Source organism: Myxocyprinus asiaticus, chromosome 35 (assembly GCF_019703515.2).
Source record: "Myxocyprinus asiaticus isolate MX2 ecotype Aquarium Trade chromosome 35, UBuf_Myxa_2, whole genome shotgun sequence".
Lineage (NCBI taxonomy): Eukaryota > Metazoa > Chordata > Actinopteri > Cypriniformes > Catostomidae > Myxocyprinus > Myxocyprinus asiaticus.
In genome coordinates, this window is record NC_059378.1 from 9,549,292 (window position 1) to 9,570,216 (window position 20,925).

At 39.7% G+C, this 20,925-nt stretch overlaps 2 protein-coding genes across 2 annotated transcripts in view; both read right to left on the reverse strand.

The window, feature by feature from the left end:
* Positions 1–10,527: 10,527 nt before the first annotated feature.
* Positions 10,528–15,706, reverse strand: LOC127426299 (acidic mammalian chitinase-like). The gene is made up of 11 exons (XM_051673021.1): positions 15,645–15,706; positions 15,531–15,560; positions 15,186–15,390; positions 14,972–15,028; positions 14,109–14,274; positions 13,573–13,697; positions 13,346–13,469; positions 13,087–13,269; positions 11,386–11,502; positions 11,152–11,278; positions 10,528–11,038 (listed from the first exon to the last, which is right to left on the reverse strand). Exons 1-11 carry the CDS (start codon positions 15,667–15,669, stop codon positions 10,830–10,832), a joined length of 1,368 nt encoding a protein of 455 aa, XP_051528981.1. The 5' UTR covers positions 15,670–15,706; the 3' UTR covers positions 10,528–10,829.
* Positions 15,707–18,021: 2,315 nt separating this feature from the next.
* LOC127426297 (contactin-2-like) overlaps positions 18,022–20,925 on the reverse strand; it is a 49,974-nt gene continuing 47,070 nt past the window's right edge. The window contains exons 22-23 of the mRNA XM_051673014.1: positions 20,126–20,294; positions 18,022–19,453 (exon numbers count right to left, since the gene is read on the reverse strand). Of these exons, the coding sequence (XP_051528974.1) occupies positions 19,350–19,453; positions 20,126–20,294 (273 nt within the window). The 3' untranslated portion in view covers positions 18,022–19,349. The remainder of the gene's footprint in view (positions 19,454–20,125; positions 20,295–20,925) is intronic.

The window sequence follows — 20,925 nt, forward strand, 5'->3', positions numbered from 1 at the left end:
TAAAAAGCTAAGTCCCAGGTATGTAGGTCCCTTCAAGATCTTACGTCAAGTTAATCTTGTCACATACCATTTAGAATTGCCTGCCACTTACCGCATCTCTCCTTCTTTCCATGTGTCCCTCCTGTAACCTGTCCACGCATCATCGAGTCCTGAGGCTACTGACGAGGGACCGCCTCTGCTGCTTGAAATCGATGGAGCTCCTGCCTTCCTAGTTTGGGAGATTCTTGATTCTCACAGGAGGGGTGGTCAACTTCAATACCTCGAGGACTGGGAGGGATACGGCCCAGAGGAGAGATCGTGGATACCAGCCAAAGACATCTTGGAACCATCATTCATCAGAGACTTTCATCAAGCCCATCCGGATCGCCTGGCCCCCGGATCAAGAGGTTGCCCCAGGAAAGGAACACCTAGAGGTGTTTTTAAAGGGGCGGGGGGGGTTTATCTGTAATGTCTGAACAGGCTCCCATCCACCAGAGGGAGCCCTCACCTGAATATTGAACTTTTGTCACTTCCTGTTCCTGCCACATCAGTTCCTGTTTGGACATTCTCCATGTACATAAGCCATATGCCCACAGTATCACCTTGCGAAGTATTGCCAGTTATCTGCCTTACCAAGCGTTGTTTCTCTGCCATTGTTTTGTCTATTGTTATGACCATTGGTTATGTTTGCTGGATTTACATCTCTGGATTACTGTTTTTGGATTTGTTGCCTGAGGACTGATTTATCTGTGTTTTGACCCAAGCCTGTGACCTGACTACATTTAAAGAATACTGTTTGAATTGTTTGGGCAACCCCTCTAATAAATATCAGCAAATGGATCCCACTCAGCCTACCTCATCCTTACACATATGAGCAGACTGAGAAGTAAATTTGAAGTTTGGAGCAAAAGAAATAGAAATAAACCTTGTGTAAATTGTCAGCTTCATGCTAAGTTAAAATGCTATTTCTAGCCATTTTAGATGCACGTTACCAGGCACGATCATATTTTCTTTATCAAGAAAATTCACGTTGGATCAAAATCAATTTTTTCTAGTAAGACCTTTTGATATTATGGCAAAAACTGTATTGATATTTTATGTATTGTTTTCCTGTAAAAATATCTAAAAATCCTTAAAACAAGATCAATTTGATTTATCTTGTTTTAGAAACAACACTGCATAAGATATTTAGGTTTCTCAGAGAATGTATTTTTAACATGTGTATTTTGTCTTACTGTACTGGCAGAGTTTTTATAGTCAAAACAACTATACCAGTTTTGAAGAAGTAATCCAAAGTATTTAGAATACGTTACTGACCTTGAGTAATCTAATGGAATACGTTACAAATTAAATTTGGAATACATTGAAAAAGTAACCCTCCCAACCATACTCACATATAACATTTACTCTGCTGCTACCAGTGTTTGGTTCTAGAACCACTAAACAACTATTGATGATGCTGTTTATGTGTGACAGCTTCTGACTAACACTGTTCTAAATGTAAATGAGTGATCATGAAGCATACTTTACAGTTAAAATCGCGTGGACAAAATATGGAAGGAATTATTGGATAATGATGTTACAGAAAGTGTTACAGACGATGTGTAAAAGTGATTAAGCAGCTCAAATCAAACAATTCTTACACATCCAGTAATAGTGTTCTGTCAAGATGAAAATAGCAATATTTACAGTAACAACTTATTCAAACCACGAGACATTTTCCCTTGAAAGTAACATACAGTGTAAAATGATAATACATAAATTTAGCTGTAGCTGCCCTCAAAGGTTCCTAAATAAAAAAAACAAACAATTAAAAGTATCAATTTAAATGAATGAAAACACCCCTTTGAATCGCCGTCAGCAAAACAACAAAGAGAAATGAAAATACAAGGGAAAAAAATCTAACATTTATTGTGTTGAATTTTACCTTCTTGAACTGAAGGAGCCTCTGAAAGTCAGTATTATTACAGATAAAAATGGACATTAGAGGGATGTACAACTATTTTATAATAAGGTGTTGATGCCACACTATTGAAATAAAAATGTAAACCACTTGTCTTAAATTAAAAATATATATATATATATATATATATATATATATATATATATATATATATATATATATATATTCAGGGATGCAAACTCATGAGAGGTGAAAAAGGTGAGAAAGTCATAGCAGGTGTCCCAGATGTATATTTTAATTTGATTTGTTTGTTGTATTGTAAGCTTTTTTATGTTGTATTTAAAGCTTTTTTTAAGCATCTAATGTAGAGAACACACACAACAGTTCTTCTGTTTATGATGTCTCAGTTGCTTCTGTCTCAATGTAATCCCAGACTGACTCGATGTTCATTGAGGGGCTCTGTGGGGGCCATGGTGTCTGTTGCAGGGCTCCCTGTTCTTTTATTCTATTTGCATATAAAGTGTATATATAACGGGTTTGTAATGAGAACAAAGCCATGAGGTGGAGATGTTGAAAGAGTGGCAGTGCTCTGTGAAGGGTTAAAATTATATTAATATTGTGATATTTGGTTAATATTAGTGTCATATTGCTTCATATCTTATCACTGGTACATTGTTATTTCATAATGTCAGTTTCCAAACCCAATAAAGACAAACAGAAATAAAATATGTCAGAAAATATGTTGCAGAACAATAAAATGTGAATTTTTAGTATTTTGCTTTTAATGTGACTTTTTTTTTTTTTTTTTTAAGAACTCTAAGTTTTAATATTTAGGTTCAAATTTTAAATTTCACGAATGTAAATATATAATTACTGAATGCAAATGTATTTCATTGACTGGTACCATTACATTTTAATAAATAAATAAAAATAAAAATGGATCTAATCTGTGCCTATAATAAAGTGTTCCAAATGTCTGCTAGTAGTTTATTAGCACAGTTGTTATAGAAAAAAACTCTTAGTTCTTATGCTAGTGTAACATTATCAGGATAGTCTTATTTTATGAGTGTGGGAAATTTAGTAGTATAAATGTACACGGGATGGGTTAAAGTGCCCACGTACCTCCACCATTATATGTAGGAAAACAGTATGTTTGAGCTAGGAATTAATTTAAACTGTCCTTTTTCTACATTATTACGTACAGAAACGTATAATGGATTTAGTTGCGTTCGACGATCATTATGAGAAAGATAAATGACAAATAACTAGATTATTTGTCTGAATAAAATTCTCCACCATTAAAATCGTAATACAACGTCTTATTGTATCTGCTCACAATTTCTATTGTAAGGAATTAGCTTTAATAAGGGAATTATGATTAATTCATTATTGGAGTAATATTATTCTCATGGCTTACTGAAAATAATATTACACATATTTTAGGTATAGTTTTGAAGCGAAATCTTTTTTTAAAAAAAGGGATGAGATTATTTATCAAAATAAACCACAGTCAAATTATCCTTGAATACAAACAAACTTTATTGCTATTCTAAACATAAACTAATCTAACACATACAACATGAAACAGGTTAGTGAGTAAAGTGACAGAATGTGAAATAAATGATCAATACAGAGAAAATGAAGTTTATGGAGTCTGTTGACAATGTCTTAAGAACCATTTATCCTTCTTTGAGTCTAAATCGATTTGCAATCGGATTACCCAAAGTATTAAACTAATACACCAGCACTTTGAGCAAAAGTCTGGAGATGTACTTGCATGTCATTTCGTTTCCTTGCATTGCATCTCCTTGTGTTACTTGGTTCTTTGGCATTTGAAGAAAGTTCGTCCGTCGATGTCTTGGACTCTGTTATGATCGCGGATAGTTATTGTCTGGATGGCTGATAAAGTGGGCTTTGAAGCGAGGCCTTCTACAAGGACGGCTCGCGACTCCCTTTGGGTTTGTGAACCGTATAGCAGAGAGTGAGAGGCTTCCTCGGGAATTTGTGTCCCGAGTTTTCCTTGGACTCTACATGGAAGAAGCAAAAGAGCCGAAGAGAGGAGACCAAGCAACGGTTCCAAGAGAGGATTCCAAGAGACAAGTTCTAAGAGAAGAAGAGAGAAGAGTTTTTCCGTGGTAGGGAAGTTTGAACTGAAATTGGCCACACCCCAAAGGTGTCCTGAGCCAATCAGAAGTGACTTTTCAGAGTCACATGGTCGACTGGTCTGTCCTTTTCAAAGTTGATTTACAATCCTTTGTGTGAAGGATCCTTTCAACTCCTGCTCAAAAATAGTGCATGTTTACTCATGAACTTTTATATCTTGAAAACAGTGCAAGAGACGTGATATCCATTGTCATCAACATTCTCTAAACACTAAATGTGACATGCTTTCATGAATATTACATGTGTAAGTAACAAAACATGAAAATCCTTGTTTACAAATCATACTGGTTAATTCATTGGTTTTACAACATGGATAATACATTACACATTATGAGAAACCTGATTGTCGGGGTATATTATCAGGTTAAGCCTTGAATAGTTACCATTCTTAGTAGAATGAGATGAATAATACAAGATTAAAGATTATAATTATCGATTTGTCTGTTATAAGTGATTACAAATCACTACACATATTTGAAAAGGTACATCAGGCTATAATCATTAATTTGTCAGTTATAAAAGTGATCACAGGTCATAAAGTCATTTTCAGGATAATCTAGCAAGGCTAGGTTTTGTATACATTGTGGGTCCATGCGGTCTCTGCTGAGCTATAAGAGAATGTCTTTGGAATGTGCAGATGGGGAGAGGAGGTGTCCAGGGGGAGGAACAAATGTCACTGTGTTAGGTCAATGTTGATTTCGGGTCTTGAGACTGTTTTCACGAGTCTCCGTTTTCTGATATGGCCACGGATTTATGCATTAAGGTCACAAGGTGTTACTTGACCATTTGGTCTTACAGAGGGTTTAAGTTTGTGGAACAAAGAAGGGTTTTCTTTATTGGTCAGCTCAGTCATTACAAACTCTAGTTTGAGATTAAGCAGGCATTGGAGAGACGGTTTCCTTCAGCAATTTAGGCGCCATGGATTCGTTTTTATGACTCTCTAATGGCTCGGTGGGGGATCTCTCTGATTTGTGGAATGTGGTGTTGTGTTCATTTGATGGCTTTGTTCATGGATAATCCTACATGAGGTAGCAGGCTAATTTGCCATTTTTTAACTGTTCCTTTCATGTTATCTTGGCAAGATGAATGATGCCAGAGGGTAGACTTTTTTTCAGACAGTTTACTGTTTATTATATTCCTTGGAGTTCAGGTAGCAGTTATAAGCAGGGTTGGGGAGTAACGGAATGTATGTAATGGGATTACTTATTTAAAATACAAAATATTAGTAACTGTATTCCACTACAGTTACAATTGAAATCATTGGTAATTAGAATACAGTTACATTCAAAAAGTATTCTGATAACTGAAGAGATTACTTTGCATTTTATTGTCATTTGTTCATTTAATATTTAGTCCTTTCAGATGGAAAACATTTATACATTGAAATGATGCAGTCCAAAGAGTGTTTGAACAGCGATGAAACACTTTCTTAAGATGTGTTACATTCATACGAGCAGACAGAGAAGTATGTTTGAAGTAAGTTTGGAGCAGAAGAAATATAAATAAACCTTGTGTAAATTGTCAGCTTTACGCTAAGCTAAAATGATATTTCTAACCATTTTACATGCACGTTACCAGGCACAATATAATTGTTTTTTTTTTATCAAGAAAATTCATGTTAGATCATAATTTCATTTTTTCTAGTAAGACCTTTGATATTAGGGCAAAAATCGTATTCTTGATAATAATTTTTGTATTGTTTTCTTGTAAAAATATCTAAAAATCCTTAAAACATGATCAGTTTGATTTATCTTGTTTTAGAAACAATACTGCATAAGATATTTGGCTTTTTCAGAGAATGTATTTTTAACATGTGTATTTTGTCTCACTGCACTGCAGAGTTTTTATAGTCAAAACAAGTAATCCAAAGTATTTAGAATACGTTACTGACATTGAGTAATTTAATGGAATACATTACAAATGACATTTTACAGCATGTATCAGGGAACGGAGGTTACACTAGTAACCACGACGTTCCCTATCTGTCACTCACTCGACGTTGGTGTCGATGTAGTGACACTAGGGGTCCCTATACAAAACGCCACAAGGCTGAACAGTGTTACGTGAACTGGTGGTGTGTGGTGGGCAGACTTGCTGTGTGCCTCATAGCCAGCACACCAGGTCAACACGTAACCTCCCCCAACACAGTTATGAATGTCGAACGGCCCTTTTTGGGGACAAGTCGAGTACCCAAAGATAGAGACAGGCTTAACCCAGTCGTGGCCTCTTTTCCCCTTCTCTTTTTCCACTCCCTAAAAAAGAAGGGGGATTATCCGACTGGGCCGCCAGGTCTAGTCGGGGGGTGTCCCTCCCAAGGGGAGGACACTGCGGAGACCACACCTCGCCCCAAGAGAGGAGGGGATATTTTTAGTGGAAAAATATGTCACATGGTCTTTCCAACCAAGTGGACAGCCTTCAAGGTAGATCCTGCCCAATGGGGGAGGAGTTACTACAAACATGGAGACTGGGGCAGAGGGGCTCTGCCCAAGGAAGACGCAGTTTGCCAGCAGGGAAACGAACTAGCGGAAGATATAGATTTAGCCTTACATGGAACCACCACATGCGGAGCACCTACCCCAGAACAGGGCTCTTAGCGCGTGTACTGGGCCGGCAGTGAGTCTATCCAAAAACTCGACTGCCACAGGGCTCGGAGGAAGTCAACCAGGGAACAAATTTTTTGAACACTACTGGGAATTAACGGCGCATGTCTTCAGCTCAAAAGGAGGTGGAAGGCACTATGTGCAAGCGATACACCCGGCTGGCTATCCCGGGCTTATCCGCTTGTGTTGCGTGCCACTACCTGGGACGAAACCAGTTCCACCTGGAGGTTGTAGAACCTTGCAAAGGTGTTGGGTGTTGCCCAGCCCGCTGCTCTGCAAATGTCTGTTAGAGAGGCACCTCTGGCTAGGGCCCAAGAAGCCGCTACGCCACGGGAAGAATGGGCTCATAGCCCTACCGGGGGCGGCATGTTTTGGGCGAGATATGCCATAGTTATGGCGTCAACGAGCCAGTGGGTGATCCTCTGCTTGGAGACAGCGCTTCCTTTCCGCTGTGCACCGAAGCAGACAAAGAGCTGCTCAGAGAGTCTAAAGCTCTGTGTGCAATCCAAATAGATGTGTAAAGTGCGCACCGGACACAGCAATGACAGGGCTGGGTCTGCCTCCTTCTGGGGCAGCGCTTGCAGGTTCACCACCTGGTCCCTAAAAGGAGTGGTGGGAACCTTGGGCACATAGCCCGGTCGGGGTCTCAGAATCACATGAGAATAGCCCGGACCGAACTCCAGGCACGTTTCACTAACAGAGAACGCTTGCAGGTCACCTACCCTCTTGATGGAAGTGAGCGCAGTCAGGAGGGCAGTCTTCAGGGAGAGTGCCTTAAGCTCGGCTGACTGCAAAGGCTCAAAGGGGGCTCTCTGTAGACCCTGAAGAACTATGGAGAGATCCCATGAGGGAACGAGGGGCGGTCTGGAGGGATTCAGCCTCCTGGTGCCTCTTAGGAACCTGATGATCAGGTCGTGCTTCCCTGCGTCGTGGTGTGCTGCTATGGCAGCAACGTACACCTTCAAGGTGGAAGGGGGACAGCCTCCCTTCCAGCCTCTCCTGTAGGAAGGAAAGCACTGATCCGACTGCGCATCTCTGGGGGTCTTCGTGTCGAGAAGAACACCACTTAGCGAATAGACGCCACTTAAGGGCATACAGGCGCCTCGTAGAGGGGGCCCTAGCCTGAGTGATCGTGTCTACCACTGCGGGTGGTAGGCCACTTAGGTCTTCCACGTCCTGTCGAGGGACCAGACATGGAGATTCCAGAGGTCTGGGCGCGGGTGTCAGAGGGTGCCCCGTCCCTGAGAAACAAGGTCCTTCCTCAGGGGAATTTGCCGGGGGGGCTGTCGCGAGGAGCGTGAGGTCCGAGAACCACGTCTGGGTGGGCCAGTAGGGTGTTACCAGGATGACCTGCTCCTCATCCTCCCTGACCTTGCACAAGGTCTGTGCAAGCAGGCTCACTGGGGGAAATGCATATTTGCGAATGCCAGGGGGCCAGCTGTGTGCCAGCGCGGAACCGCCGAGGGGAGCATCGGTGAGGGCGTACCAGAGTGGGCAGTGGGAGGATTCTTGGGAGGCAAACAGGTCCGCCTGTGCCCAACCGAATCGACTCCAAATCAGCTGGACCACCTGAGGGTGGAGTCTCCACTCTCCCCTGAGGGAAACCTGCCGTGACAGCGCGTCCGCTGTAGTGTTGAGGTTGCCCGGGATGTGAGTGGCTCGCTGCGACTTGAGGTGCTGCCGACTCCGGAGGAGGAGACGGCAGGCGAGTTGTGACATACAGTGAGAGCGCAGACCACCTTGGCGGTTGACATATGCTACCGCTGCCGTGCTGTCCGTCCGAACTAGCACGTGCTTGCCCTGGATGAACGGCCGGAACCTCCACAGGGTGAGCAGAATTGCCAGTAACTCGAGGCAGTTGATGTGCCAAAGCAGCCGCGGACCCGTCCAGAGGCCGGCGGCTGCGTGCCCATTGCAAACGGAGCCCCAGCCCGTTTTGGAGGCATCTGTCGTGACCACGACACGCCTGGAGACCAGTTCTAGGGGAACACCTGCTCGTAGAAACAAGAGGTCAGTCCAAGGGCTGAAAAGATGGTGACAGACCGACGTAATGGCCACGCGGTGTGTCCCGTGGCGCCATGCCCGTCTCGGGACTCGAGTCTGGAGCCAGTGCTGAAGCAGCCTCATATGCATCAACCCGAGCACTTCCATACTTCCATAGGAGGGTAGCGATCTCCGCACACAGGGTAACAGCATTTTCGCCCTTGACCAAGGTGAAGTAAATATCGCTGAACCTGGGCGGGCGCCTGGCAAACTGAATCGCATAGCCGAGTCGGACAGTCTGGACCAGCCACCGCGATGGATTGGGAAGCGCAAGCCATGCGTCCAAATTCCGTGCGAGGGGGACCAAGGGGACAACGTCATCGGATGTACTGGTAGGTGGGGCCTCGCGGCAGGGTGGAGCGCGAGGTGCCATAGCATGTCGTGGCCATGCTGAGTCTAGGGACATTGAAGCACTTACCTGGCTCCTTATGACCACCCCCGGAACAGCCTGGAATGGGGGAGGAAGAGGCCTGTCCTCGCAACCCGTGGAGACTGTCACATTGGGGGTGGATTTGTGCCACAGCTGGGCGCTCAGGGGCGGAAAGGGCACTGCTGGAGCTCCAATCCTGCAAGAAAAAGCCCGTGGACGGTAGTCGTGGTGACGACCGTACACACCGGGTATGTGACCCAGGGAGGAAGGAAGCCGCTCTTTTTCTGAACTGTTGGGTACTGCAGCCACTTGGGTGTGCGGCAAAATCAAACAAAAAGGCAACAAAAGATTTTCCACCCGGCCCTCCACCGGGGGATGGAGTGGTCTTTCTACCAGCTCCACGTGAGTGGGTTCCCTCGTCCCTGGGTTGCCCATCTCAGAGGCGCTTCGAGGACCTCCGTGGGTTCTTCGGTGCCGGCTGTGAGACGGGTGGTGTCGGCTTCCTGCGGTGGGCTCCACGCCGGGGCCAGGCCGGAGGGGCGGGCTGTGGCGGAGCCAGTGCAGTCACCGCAGGGGGACGCCCTTGGCGATGAGCAGACGGGGTGCGGGATCTTGAGCCGCGCCGGGGCAGGAAGTGCCGGATTGCTTCCGTCTGCTGCTTTACCGTGGAGAACTGCTGGGCAAAGTCCTCAACGGTGTCGCCGAATAGGCCCGTCTGGGAAATGGGGGCAGCAAGGAACCGTATCTTGTCGGCCTCGCCCATCTCGACCAGGTTGAGCCACAGGTTGCGCTCCTGGACCACTACTGTGGCCATCGTCCGCCCGAGAGACCGCGCCGTGACCTTCGTCGCCTGGAGGGTGAGGTTGGTCACCGAGCGCAGTTCCTGCATCAAATCTGGGGCAGAACAACCCTCGTGCAGTTCTTTGAGCGCCTTGGCTTGGTGGACCTGCAGGAGAGCCATGGCGTGCAGGGCAGAGGCGGCTTGTCCAGCAGCGCTGTAGGCCTTAGCCGTCAGGGATGACGTGAATCTACAGGGCTTGAAACGAGAAGGCCTGGGTGAGGTGCAAGCTGTAGAAATAGCCCATAATTTTTCATGACAATGATTTATTTAAAGCTAATTTATTTTCCACATAATACTATAATATATTCCAAATATTGGTCTGCTTAGTTGGCCATGGCACCAGCCATACAGGCCGACATGTAAGCAGTTTGAATTTACACTTTCAACCCCTAAAGTCTAGCAATTTTATTATACATTGCTCACCCATAGCCTTTAAATACAGCATTTTGTTAGCTGATTTCATGCATATATGGTGTCAAAAGTTCTACTGAATGCTACAGGTACAGTAGGTTATCATTGCTGATAGTCGCCAGATTGTTAGTAAAATGAGAGCAGAGTCGACTGTTATGAGTCAGTGTGTTGACTGCAGTGCTAAGAACCATTAAGAATTCAAAGGAAAATGGCAAAGTTTTCATGGTAAGAATGTTTATTAACTTGTGAATAATGTGAATAACAGGAGCAAAACAGCACAGTTCCATGAGATTATTCATAAAAAAGTTCTGTCTTTAGCATTGATTTATTCTATAGAAGAACAGCTTTATGTAGTTTAAAGAAGACGTAATAAATCTCACAGCTATAAATATTTCTGTTGAAAGTGAAAGGAATAAGAGGTAATCATTTTACAACAAGAGAATTCTAGACAGCTCTATTGAACAGGACTAATGGATTTAAACATAAGGAGTGCAATATTTGCAATATTTGATGTTCTTCTTAAGGCCAGTCACAACATTTACAAGAATCAACAAAGACCAGGCCAGGCTGGCATTTCTGCAGGTATGTGTTTCCACGGAAGCAATGGAAGTAAGTGGTCTCATCAGCAGGGTTGGGGTACAAACCATCTGGTTTACCAGCACAGAAGGAGCTGAGGGGGTCGGCGGTTGTGGTAGGTCCTGGTGTAGTGGTGGGTTTGGGAGGGAAACCTGTGAAAATAGAGAGGACAGAATGAATTTCAGACTGCTTTATCTACACAAGTATGGCTTGAATGAAATGTTCTGCATCATCACATGATTATCCTTTCAAAGTGTTTATTAACCTAATGAGTTGCGCAGATGGTTGACAAGAGGGTAAGCTCCTTGATAACAGAAACGGCCAGCAAAATCGTCCAAATCTAAGGTGTACACTGAGGCTCCACCCAAGTTCATGGAGTTAAGCCACTGCACCTGTTTAAGCAAATGTCACAGAAGAGTAGTCAGAATAAGGGGACAGCTGTCAAACCTTGCTTTGTCTTACATTTTTCTGCATATTTGACAGACAAACATTCATTTACCTTAGCAGCAAAGCTTTCACGGTTGTCATAGCCCACCCAAGCATTTCCTTGAACTGCATAGGGCACCTTCTGCTCCTCAATCCATCCCAATGTGGCACTTGATTCCATGGGGCAGATCTGTGGACCACAAAACATTCCATGATCTTTGTGTTGTTCCGACACATCTTGCAAAGTCAAACTTCAAAATGATTGGACCTAGATTTGGTGAAGTGTTACACTTAATGTGATGTGAATAAAGTGGTTCTCAGCTGGTGGATCGTGTTTTGATAAGGTCACAGATAGCAGGGAAAAAACAATGCTAAATGCAAATATTAAAATGCAGTTTACCATTTAATTGTGCATAGTTTGGACAGCGAAATAAACAGGCTTACAAGGTAGAGAAAACGCTTCCCACATCTTTTGTTGTTGACATCATAGGCTGAGCATCAAATCAAACTTTATGGTATTTTGTTGCAAATTTATTTGTCACTTGGTAATATGGCTAATACTGAGATAATATTTGGCCAAGTGTTTGTTCCATGTGTTAAGCGGCTTTCACATGACTCGGAGGTGTGAAAATGGAGGCGGAGGTGTGCACAGTAATCATTGAAAACCTGTATTAAAAAAAAAAAAAAAAAAAAAAAGAGTCCTGGCAGTTGCTTTGATACAGTACTTTTGTTGTAGAAAGCAATAAGAGGAATCATTTATGTAAAGGTATTAGGATGTTCTTGCTGATTTTACATTAGTTAAAACAACTGCGGTCTCGGGAGTTTTGCAAACAAATAAGTAAATATTTACGTATAAAAATCAATTATGAAACATTCTTTTCAAGAAGTTTGAAAAAAACAGAATTTGCATTTATGCAAATTGTCTGGTAATCATTGGCTGACACTTCGAAAGGTCATTGGCAACTTAAACAGAACATTGTCCTGTGGTTATTTTTTAGGTTTTATTTGTATAACCATAAACTAACCCTCCTAGAACATTGCAGGGATGCTTCAATCTAAAAGTTACTCAAAATAAGCAATCCGCTACAAATTACTAATTACTTCCCTAAAATTTTTTTTTATCAGATTACTTTACTGATTACTTAATGTAAAAAGTAAACATATTACTAATTATTTCCTTTTAAGTTACTTTCTAAATAACTTTTCCTAGAAAAGTTTTTGGTTTTCCCCTCAAATTCAAAATGTCTAAATTTCCTCATTCATTGTCGCACATCCTTCAGCTGTCACAGACACCTACTATCTAACAGACATACATACAAATTAATATTTTAAATGTGTTATACATATTACTTTAGTGCAAGTAATGTACTTAAAAGCAATTACTTTAATTGAAAGTCAGTAACTGTAATCTGATTTCAAGAATTTAAAATGTAATGCATTACATTTCTTTTTCTTGAATAAAAATTAATTCGATTACAGTAACTAATTACTTAGTAATCGGATACATCCAACAGTGTATTTGGCAGTGTTGATGCGGGTCATATGGAAGCCAGTGTCATGTTAATAATTATGCATATTGTTGGGCCTATGCAGTTCATGGTAAAATTAATGCATTTCATGTTTGTTCTTAAGGACATTTTTGTTACTTCTTGTGCAGTGCTGGGTCGACACTTCATGTCTTTGTTGTTTGTCCAAACAAGTTGAGAACCACTGATCATATATTTTCATATACTTTTGGGACTAGCTAAGTAAATGTGAAGTAATGTGTTAAAACCTCATAATAGGACCAGTATCCTGCATCACGTGTGTAGGGACCGGCACCAGCAGGGCCATTGGCTGGTGCACCGAGACCTGTGTCCGCAGTTTTGAGTGTGAATGTCCGTCCGTATGTGGGGAAGCCAACGAGCACTCTATCAGCAGGAGCGCCACCATTCAGCCAGTATGTCACAGAGGCGTTCTAATGAAGAGAGTGAAGATTTTACATTGGACACTATTTTAGATTTTGAATGTGAATTTATGGATGTCACACTTACAATGTTCATGTCAACGTCATTTCCACTGTCAAAGGAGCTCCGGTAAAGGGGGCTGTTGTGTCCTGTCACTGGATCCCAGTGGCCGTGGTATTCATGGGTCATGATGCTCAAGAAGTCCAGCAGACTATAATGACGGGAAGATTGAGGAAGTTTTGCATACTTTATATGTGCATTCACCTTATTTTAGCTTGATGGAACTTGATGGACCTCAGTTGTAGCAAACTTACCCTGAAACTGCAGCGATCTCATAAGCATTTTCAATAGTGGACGTAAAGGCGGCAACTCTGCAAGACAGCACAAAAGGTGTTTTCTTCAAGTCTATGGCCTCCTGCTCGATTGCTAGCCTCAATTCCTGGGGATTTTCACACAGAAGAGACAAAGTCAGTCCCAAAGTCATAGAAAGTAAAAATTACAGAGACAGAATGAGACAGTTCACTCAAAAATAGGAAACTTCTGTCATCATTTATTCAACCTCATGTTGTTCCAAACTAGTATGAATTTCTTTCTTCCATGGAACTCAAAATGAGATGTTTGGCAGAATGTTAGCCTCAATCACCATTCACTTTCATTTTATGGGAAAAAAGATGCATCATTCTGCTTAGTCTTACATCTTTTGTGTTCCATGGAAGAAAGTAAGTAATACAGGCTTGGAACAACATAAGGGTGAGTAAATTATGACAGAATTTTTATTTTGGGGTGAAATATATCTTTAATGCAAGCGAACAAAATTAGTAACATTTATGAACATTTATAGCCTTCTCACCTTGATGAATGTAGTAAACCTCTGCTTGTCCTCAGGTGGGCTGCCATTGTGGCCAGGGTATTCCCAGTCAATGTCCAAACCATCAAAGTTGTGGGCACGCAGGAACAACATTGCAGAACGGATAAAAGCCTTGCGGGTTTCTGGAGTCGACACCATTTTAATAAATCTGGAGTGCAAAGAGTGGCAGAGTAACTCATGTTTAATGTGTTGGCAGAGGAAGCCTTGATTACGATATAAATGAAAATTTGAAGCAGTTTTGTAATTATATCCATTTACTTTATTGACTTACAAAGCCAACATACTGTTATTGTACAAATTTGGATTAGAGTGTTTTCGAAATCCCTAACCTGGCCAAGACCAAATTGTACGAGACTCTAACCCCTCCTAGAGCTTTCAAGCAACAGCACATACGCCTCATCATTACTCAGCATTCAGCCTATTCTAATTCGGGTTGTTTCAGTGTATCTTTTCTAGCTGATCAGATTACCCAAAAATCCAAAATTCCCATAAACTTCCATTGAACAATTCTGACTATAACTGCTCCTAGGACTTTCAAGCTATTTTCTTTCAGCCCGGTCTGACATAGTATTTTTTTTCTCCGAAATAATCATGTTTTTCCGTAGAGAACAATCAAAAGTGCACACTATTACAGTTTATATATATATATATATGTATATATATATGTATATATATATATGTATATATATATATACATATATTAGTATATACTATATGAAAATTATTTAGTTCAGATTTTTGTGTTTATTTCACAAATTATAGTGAGAAGGTGGATATGTATACACTGTATGTCATATGTTTCAAGTTTTAGGACATGCACATGATGTAAACTGTGTATCACTTACGGACTAATGCCATTGACTGTACCTCCAACAGACAGCATCGTCTTCAATTGAGGATTTCTAGAAATTAGATTCAAATATAAATGCTCAAAAACTCGAACTTGATTCATGGACCACCAAAACCTTTAAAATCTTGATTCATGTTAGTTAAATCTTGTTCGTAATTACAATGCACTGTAATGCTTGTTTATTTACTATAGAAACAGCCTTTGCTTACACATTTTTCAAGTCGTTTAGTGACTTGTACATGATTTCATCATTATATTCTATGGTTGTGAGCTCATTTTCGGGGCTGATGGTGGCCAGAGAATAGATGACATGAGTGCAGAGGAAGGGATCAACATTCTCCGGGGTGAACTTCCCATTGCCAGGTCTGTATTGGGCCCAGTTGGCCATGTAGCACACCAGCTTTGTAGAGGCCACTATAAGAAATTCTGATATTAGCAATAGTTCATAAACCATAATCCATAATTTTCTTTTTTTTTTTTTTTTTTTTTTTTTGACAAAGCATCAGTGAAAGAGTTTTAGTGTAATGAAAAATGTATTGATAAGTGATTCTTACCAATCTGAAGTGTTAGCAAGAGTCCAAGCCCTACACAAAAGACAACATAGTTAAGTATAGAGTAAACTGTTCATAGTAAAATACAATATCATTTAATATAAGTATGGAATGTACCTGCTAAAAGAGTTAATTTAGTCATTTTGATGTTGAAGCCAAACAGGTATTCTTCAGAAATTGAGCTGGAAAAAATGAAATAAACTATAAATCAAATTACATTTTTTTCACTAGCCTGCCTTAGTACATTTTGCACAGTGGAACCTTCATGGTTGAAAAGAGCAAAAATTAGCTGTGTGCAAAACCATATGAATATAACTTACTATTGCAAACTATTACAATTATTAAAGTAACAATTAAACATTGAATAATTGAAAAGCTTTTCTCTTTACCTGTGTCAGCTGCACTGAGACTGAGCTGTTAATGCTCATGCATATTTATACATTATTAATAGCTCCAAAGTACAAGCGATAAGTGCTGGCTTCATCATTTTTGGGCAATAAATTAATAACTAGTCATATAACTGGCATGTTGCTGTACGGTGTGATTACCTTTGTAGTAATGACATTTTTTTATCACCACAAAATGTAATATCCACAATTTTAAAGAAGATTAAAATATGCAATCAATGTGCTCAGCAATCAGAAATCAATAAATCCGGGCAAAAGATTATCAGATTTAGTTTTATATTAATTGTATAAGGGATAACCTCTCATTTACATTAAAACTGCCTAAACCATTGTGGCAAAAAAAAAAAAAAAAAAAAAAAAAAAAAATGCTTTTACCTGAAGAGTCACACAGAAACAAGTACATGCATATTGTATAATTTAAACTAAGAATGTGTGTGTACAGTATGACAGGCATCTAAGAATCTTTGCTTGCCAATATAGGCCTGGTGGTGGTGTAGTGGACTAAAGCACTGAACTGATAAGCAGAAGGTTGTTGGTTCAATCCCCACAGCCATCACCATTGTGTGTTTGTCCCTGTAATAAGGCACTGTAAGTTGCTTTGGATAAAAGTGCCTGTCAAATGTAAATGTAGCCCTAAACATACATGTGGAGGTATTGGTATTTGTGCACTGTGAATGATTACACCTACAGTATGTCCACTGTTTACAGATAATTTACATGATTCTTTAGGCTTATAAAATACTTTACATGGCATATTTTAGCCAGCATGTACGTGCTGGGTTGTGCATATCTGCATTTATGTGTGCAAAAAATATGCCAATAATTACCAGACATAGTTTCCTCAAATACAATCAAATGGTTTTTTTTATTTTTTTTTATTGAAGAATATTTACAAATGCTGCATTATTCACATTTAGTCCACAGTGGACAGGCTCAGCCTTTACAACAACTGGGGTACACTGTAGTTCAATGAGACAACTTGTTGACAACCTGAGTGACCTTCAAGGTAGCAATCTGCAAGCTTACATACAGCCATTCTGTATAGTGTAAAATGAGACATTACCGATCTGAGAACAAAGCCTGGCAATGGAGCTCTGGATCAACAAAAAAGGAAAGTGTACACAACGTGAAACAGCAGAATGATTTCATTAAGGAAAAGGTGGTAAAAAAGAAAGTCATTGGAATTTTACATAGTGCACACATAATTTGATTACAAAATGCATGTAAGCATAAGAACAAAACAAACGCAAGGAGAAGAGGACATTCTTGTCTAAACAGTACAGTAGTTTTGGTTTTGTAATCCTAGCATGACTTTTGAGTGCTTCTACATGCTCACATATAACTTTTACTCTGCTACTACCAGTGTTTGGTTCTAGAACCACTAAACAACTATTGATGATGCTTTTTATGTGTGACAGCTTCTGACTAACACTGTTCTAAATGCAAATGAGTGATCATGAAGCATACTTTACAGTTAAAATCACGTAGACAAAATATGGAAGGAATTATTGGATAATGATGTTACAGAAAGTGTTGCAGATGATGTGTAAAAGTGATTAAGCAGCTCAAATCAAACAATTCTTACACATACAGTAATAGTGTTCTGTCAAGGTGAAAATAGCAATATTTACAGTAACAATTTATTCAAACCACGAGACATTTTCCCTTGAAAGTAACATATAAAATGATAATACATTAATTTAGCTGAAGCTGCCCTCAAAGGTTCCTAAATAAAAAAACAAACAATTAAAAGTATCATTTTAAATGAATGAAAACACCCCTTTCAATCGGCGTCAGCGAAACTACAAAGAGAAAATAAAATACAAGAAAAAAAATCTAACATTTATAGTGTTGAATTTTACCTTCTTGAACTGAAGGAGCCTCTGAAAGTCTGTATTATTACAAATAAAAATGGACATTAGAGGGATGTACAACTATTTTATAATAAGCTGTTGATGCCACTGTGTTGAAATAAAAATGTAAATGACCTGTCTTAAATAAATACAAATTATATATATATATATATATATATATATATATATATATATATATATATATATATATATATATATATATATATTCAGGGATGCAAACTCATGAGAGGTGAAAAAGGTGAGAAAGTCATAGCAGGTGTCCCAGATGTATATTTTAATTTGATTTGTTTGTTGTATTGTAAGCTTTTTTATGTTGTATTTAAAGCTTTTTTTAAGCATCTAATGTAGAGAACACACACAACAGTTCTTCTGTTTATGATGTCTCAGTTGCTTCTGTCTCAATGTAATCCCAGACTGACTCGATGTTCATTGAGGGGCTCTGTGGGGGCCATGGTGTCTTTTTTTTAAGTGTCTAACGTAGAAATGTAACCAAACCTGGGCAAATCACCTTCAGAAAAGGTGGCTATAGCTGAAAAGCGAGTAGTTTGCATCCCTGTATATAGGTTTTCAGCCAACAAATGGCTTCACGTGTACCTTGTAGGGAAGCAAACAATACCTTATTATACAGTATAACAGGATTATGATTAACTTGGATGTCCATGAACGTTATCTTCAGCATTGTTCAATGTCCAGTTTTATGCTGTTTTAATGTGAAATTTGTGCCAAGAAATTAAATCACAACCCATGAACGTCATATTTATGTAACACTTGAGAAACAGACAAATGGCAATAATAATGACTTAGATAACACAGAGTGATAACTTTGACAAGCCAAGCCTCCTTTATCAGCTTCTGTTGTACCGCCTTATTCATCTTTAAAAAGTAGAACAATAAGGGAGAGGCAGAATGCTACAATCATTCTGAGGTCTACAAAGATACAAAACATTATTAATAAAAATAATGGTCAGCTCTTGCCTCCAATTACATTACATTACATACAATCACAAAAAATAATAAATAAAACAATAAAAAAGTAAACATTCATTTGGATCATTTTGCAGTCCACATACTGTAATGAAGTAGCAACAACGTTTAAAAAAAAGGATATTTGCGTTTTTGTCCAGTATGGAAATTTCACCAGTACACATGTGTATTTACACCAATTAGGGAAATCAAATCTTGACCATGTTGTTTGTCTGTGTGACATGGTTGAGGCTAACCATGTTCAAGAAGTGGCAACTAACCGATTGCTGACATAACCACTGCTTAAGTTTGAGTTTCCATAAGGCAAGCTTCTTGTGATAAAACTTATAACACAATCAAAATGTCTCAAAGACTCGCTTGTATTCTACAACCAATCATCCTTGTAAAAAAGCCTTTTTATACAAAATAATTGAATGACTTTCACTCTTGTTTCGCTACTCAACCATTAAAATCCCTCTCATCAAAAAAATCCCACCCCCCACAGCCCTGCCTCTTTTGAGGAAAACCTGCTCAATTATCTGTAATATTTTTGGGAAATGCCTAGTCATTGGCTTAAATCACAGTCCTAACAAGCCAATGAGAATGAGTGCAGTCAACCCCAGAATTGATGCGGAGAGGGGCTCAAAAGTGGCAGCTGTGTTCTGGACCATCATTCCAGTTCCTGTGGATGAAACAGACCAAAGACTTAAAGGGATAGTTCACCCAAAAGTATTAATTTTCTAATCATTAACTCACCCTTATTCCTTCTTAAACTCATATGACTTAATTTCTTCCATGGAACACAAATGAAGATATTGTGATGGAGATATGAGGTGAATGTATTGATACAATGCGGTCCAAACGTTACATTTACACTTCCTCGCGCTTGACGCATGCGCAGAGCGCGAGGAAGTGTAATCGAGCTTCAAATCATGATTGTGCTGAAGACTGCAGATTAATAGTGAAAAAGGAGATACATTTTGTTCTGTTTCTCACTCAGAAATGATTATATCTCTTCAGAAGACATGGATTAAACCACTGGAGTCATATGAATTACTTTTATGCTGCCTTTTTGGAGCTTGGAAGTGTTGGGCCCCATTTACTTGTATTGTATGGATATATTCTTATCATATCTCCATCAGAAATATCTTTGTTTGTGTTCCACGGAAGAAAGTCATAGGAGTTTGAGATGGATTACTGGTGAGTAAATGATGAGAGAATTCTAATTTTTGGGTGAAATATTCCTTTATTTAGTACTTAATACTAGTGCCAGAGTTCCTTTAACATGCCAAGCCTATGTTTTCTTGGAAAGCAGTACTTCCTAAAGTAGTACTGCTTTCCAAGTATCATATACCTGAGTCTCGAGACACAATGGTCTCATGGGCTGCTCCATCTCCACCATCTCCCCAAGAGCGGATCTCAAGAACCACATAACCATTGTCCTTCGGTAGTGGGAGACTGATGGATGTTTTGCCTTTCTCCAGTATCTTCAAAGCAGACTTTCCTTCATGCTTGTACAGGACCTAGCAAAATAATATATATATATACAGGGTTGGGAGGGTTACTTTTGAAATGTATTCCACTACAGATTACAAAATACATGCTGTAAAAATTAATTTGTAACATATTCTGTTAGATTACTCAAGGTCAGTAATGTATTCTAAATACTTTGGATTACTTCTTCAGCACTGGTAGATTTTTTCACTTGTTTTGACTATAAAAACTCTGCCAGTACAGTAAGACAAAATACACGTTAAAAATAAATTCTCTGAAAAACCTAAAAATCTTATGCAGTTGTTTCTAAAACAAGATAAATCAAATTGATCTTGTTCTAAGGATTTTTAGATATTTTTACAGGAAAACAATACAAAAATGATTATCAAGAATACTATTTTTGCCCTAATATCAAAGGTCTTACTAGAAAAAATGAAAATAAACGTAAATTTTCTTGATAAAAAAAATATGATCGTGCCTGATAACGTGCAATTTCTATGTCACAATGTTTCTGTGACTGTGTCAAACGATTATCTAGATCTCAAGAGTGATAACAGAGAATCTATCTGAGAATCAAGAGCAAAATTTTATTGACATGTGTTTTTCTGATAGTTCATTTACTTTGTAGAGTTGGTATATGACATGCTATCTTGACAAAAG

Bases quoted from the DNA above. Each gene is read 5' to 3' on its own strand.
- LOC127426299 (XM_051673021.1), bottom strand. From the start codon at position 15,669: ATGACTAAATTAACTCTTTTAGCAG. The intron at 15,029-15,185 runs GTAAGCAAAGGC...TCTAATTTCTAG, and splicing joins CTAAACGACTTGAAAAATGT to AAATCCTCAATTGAAGACGA. The intron at 11,503-13,086 runs GTTTTAACACAT...TGTGGTCCACAG, and splicing joins GATACTGGTCCTATTATGAG to ATCTGCCCCATGGAATCAAG.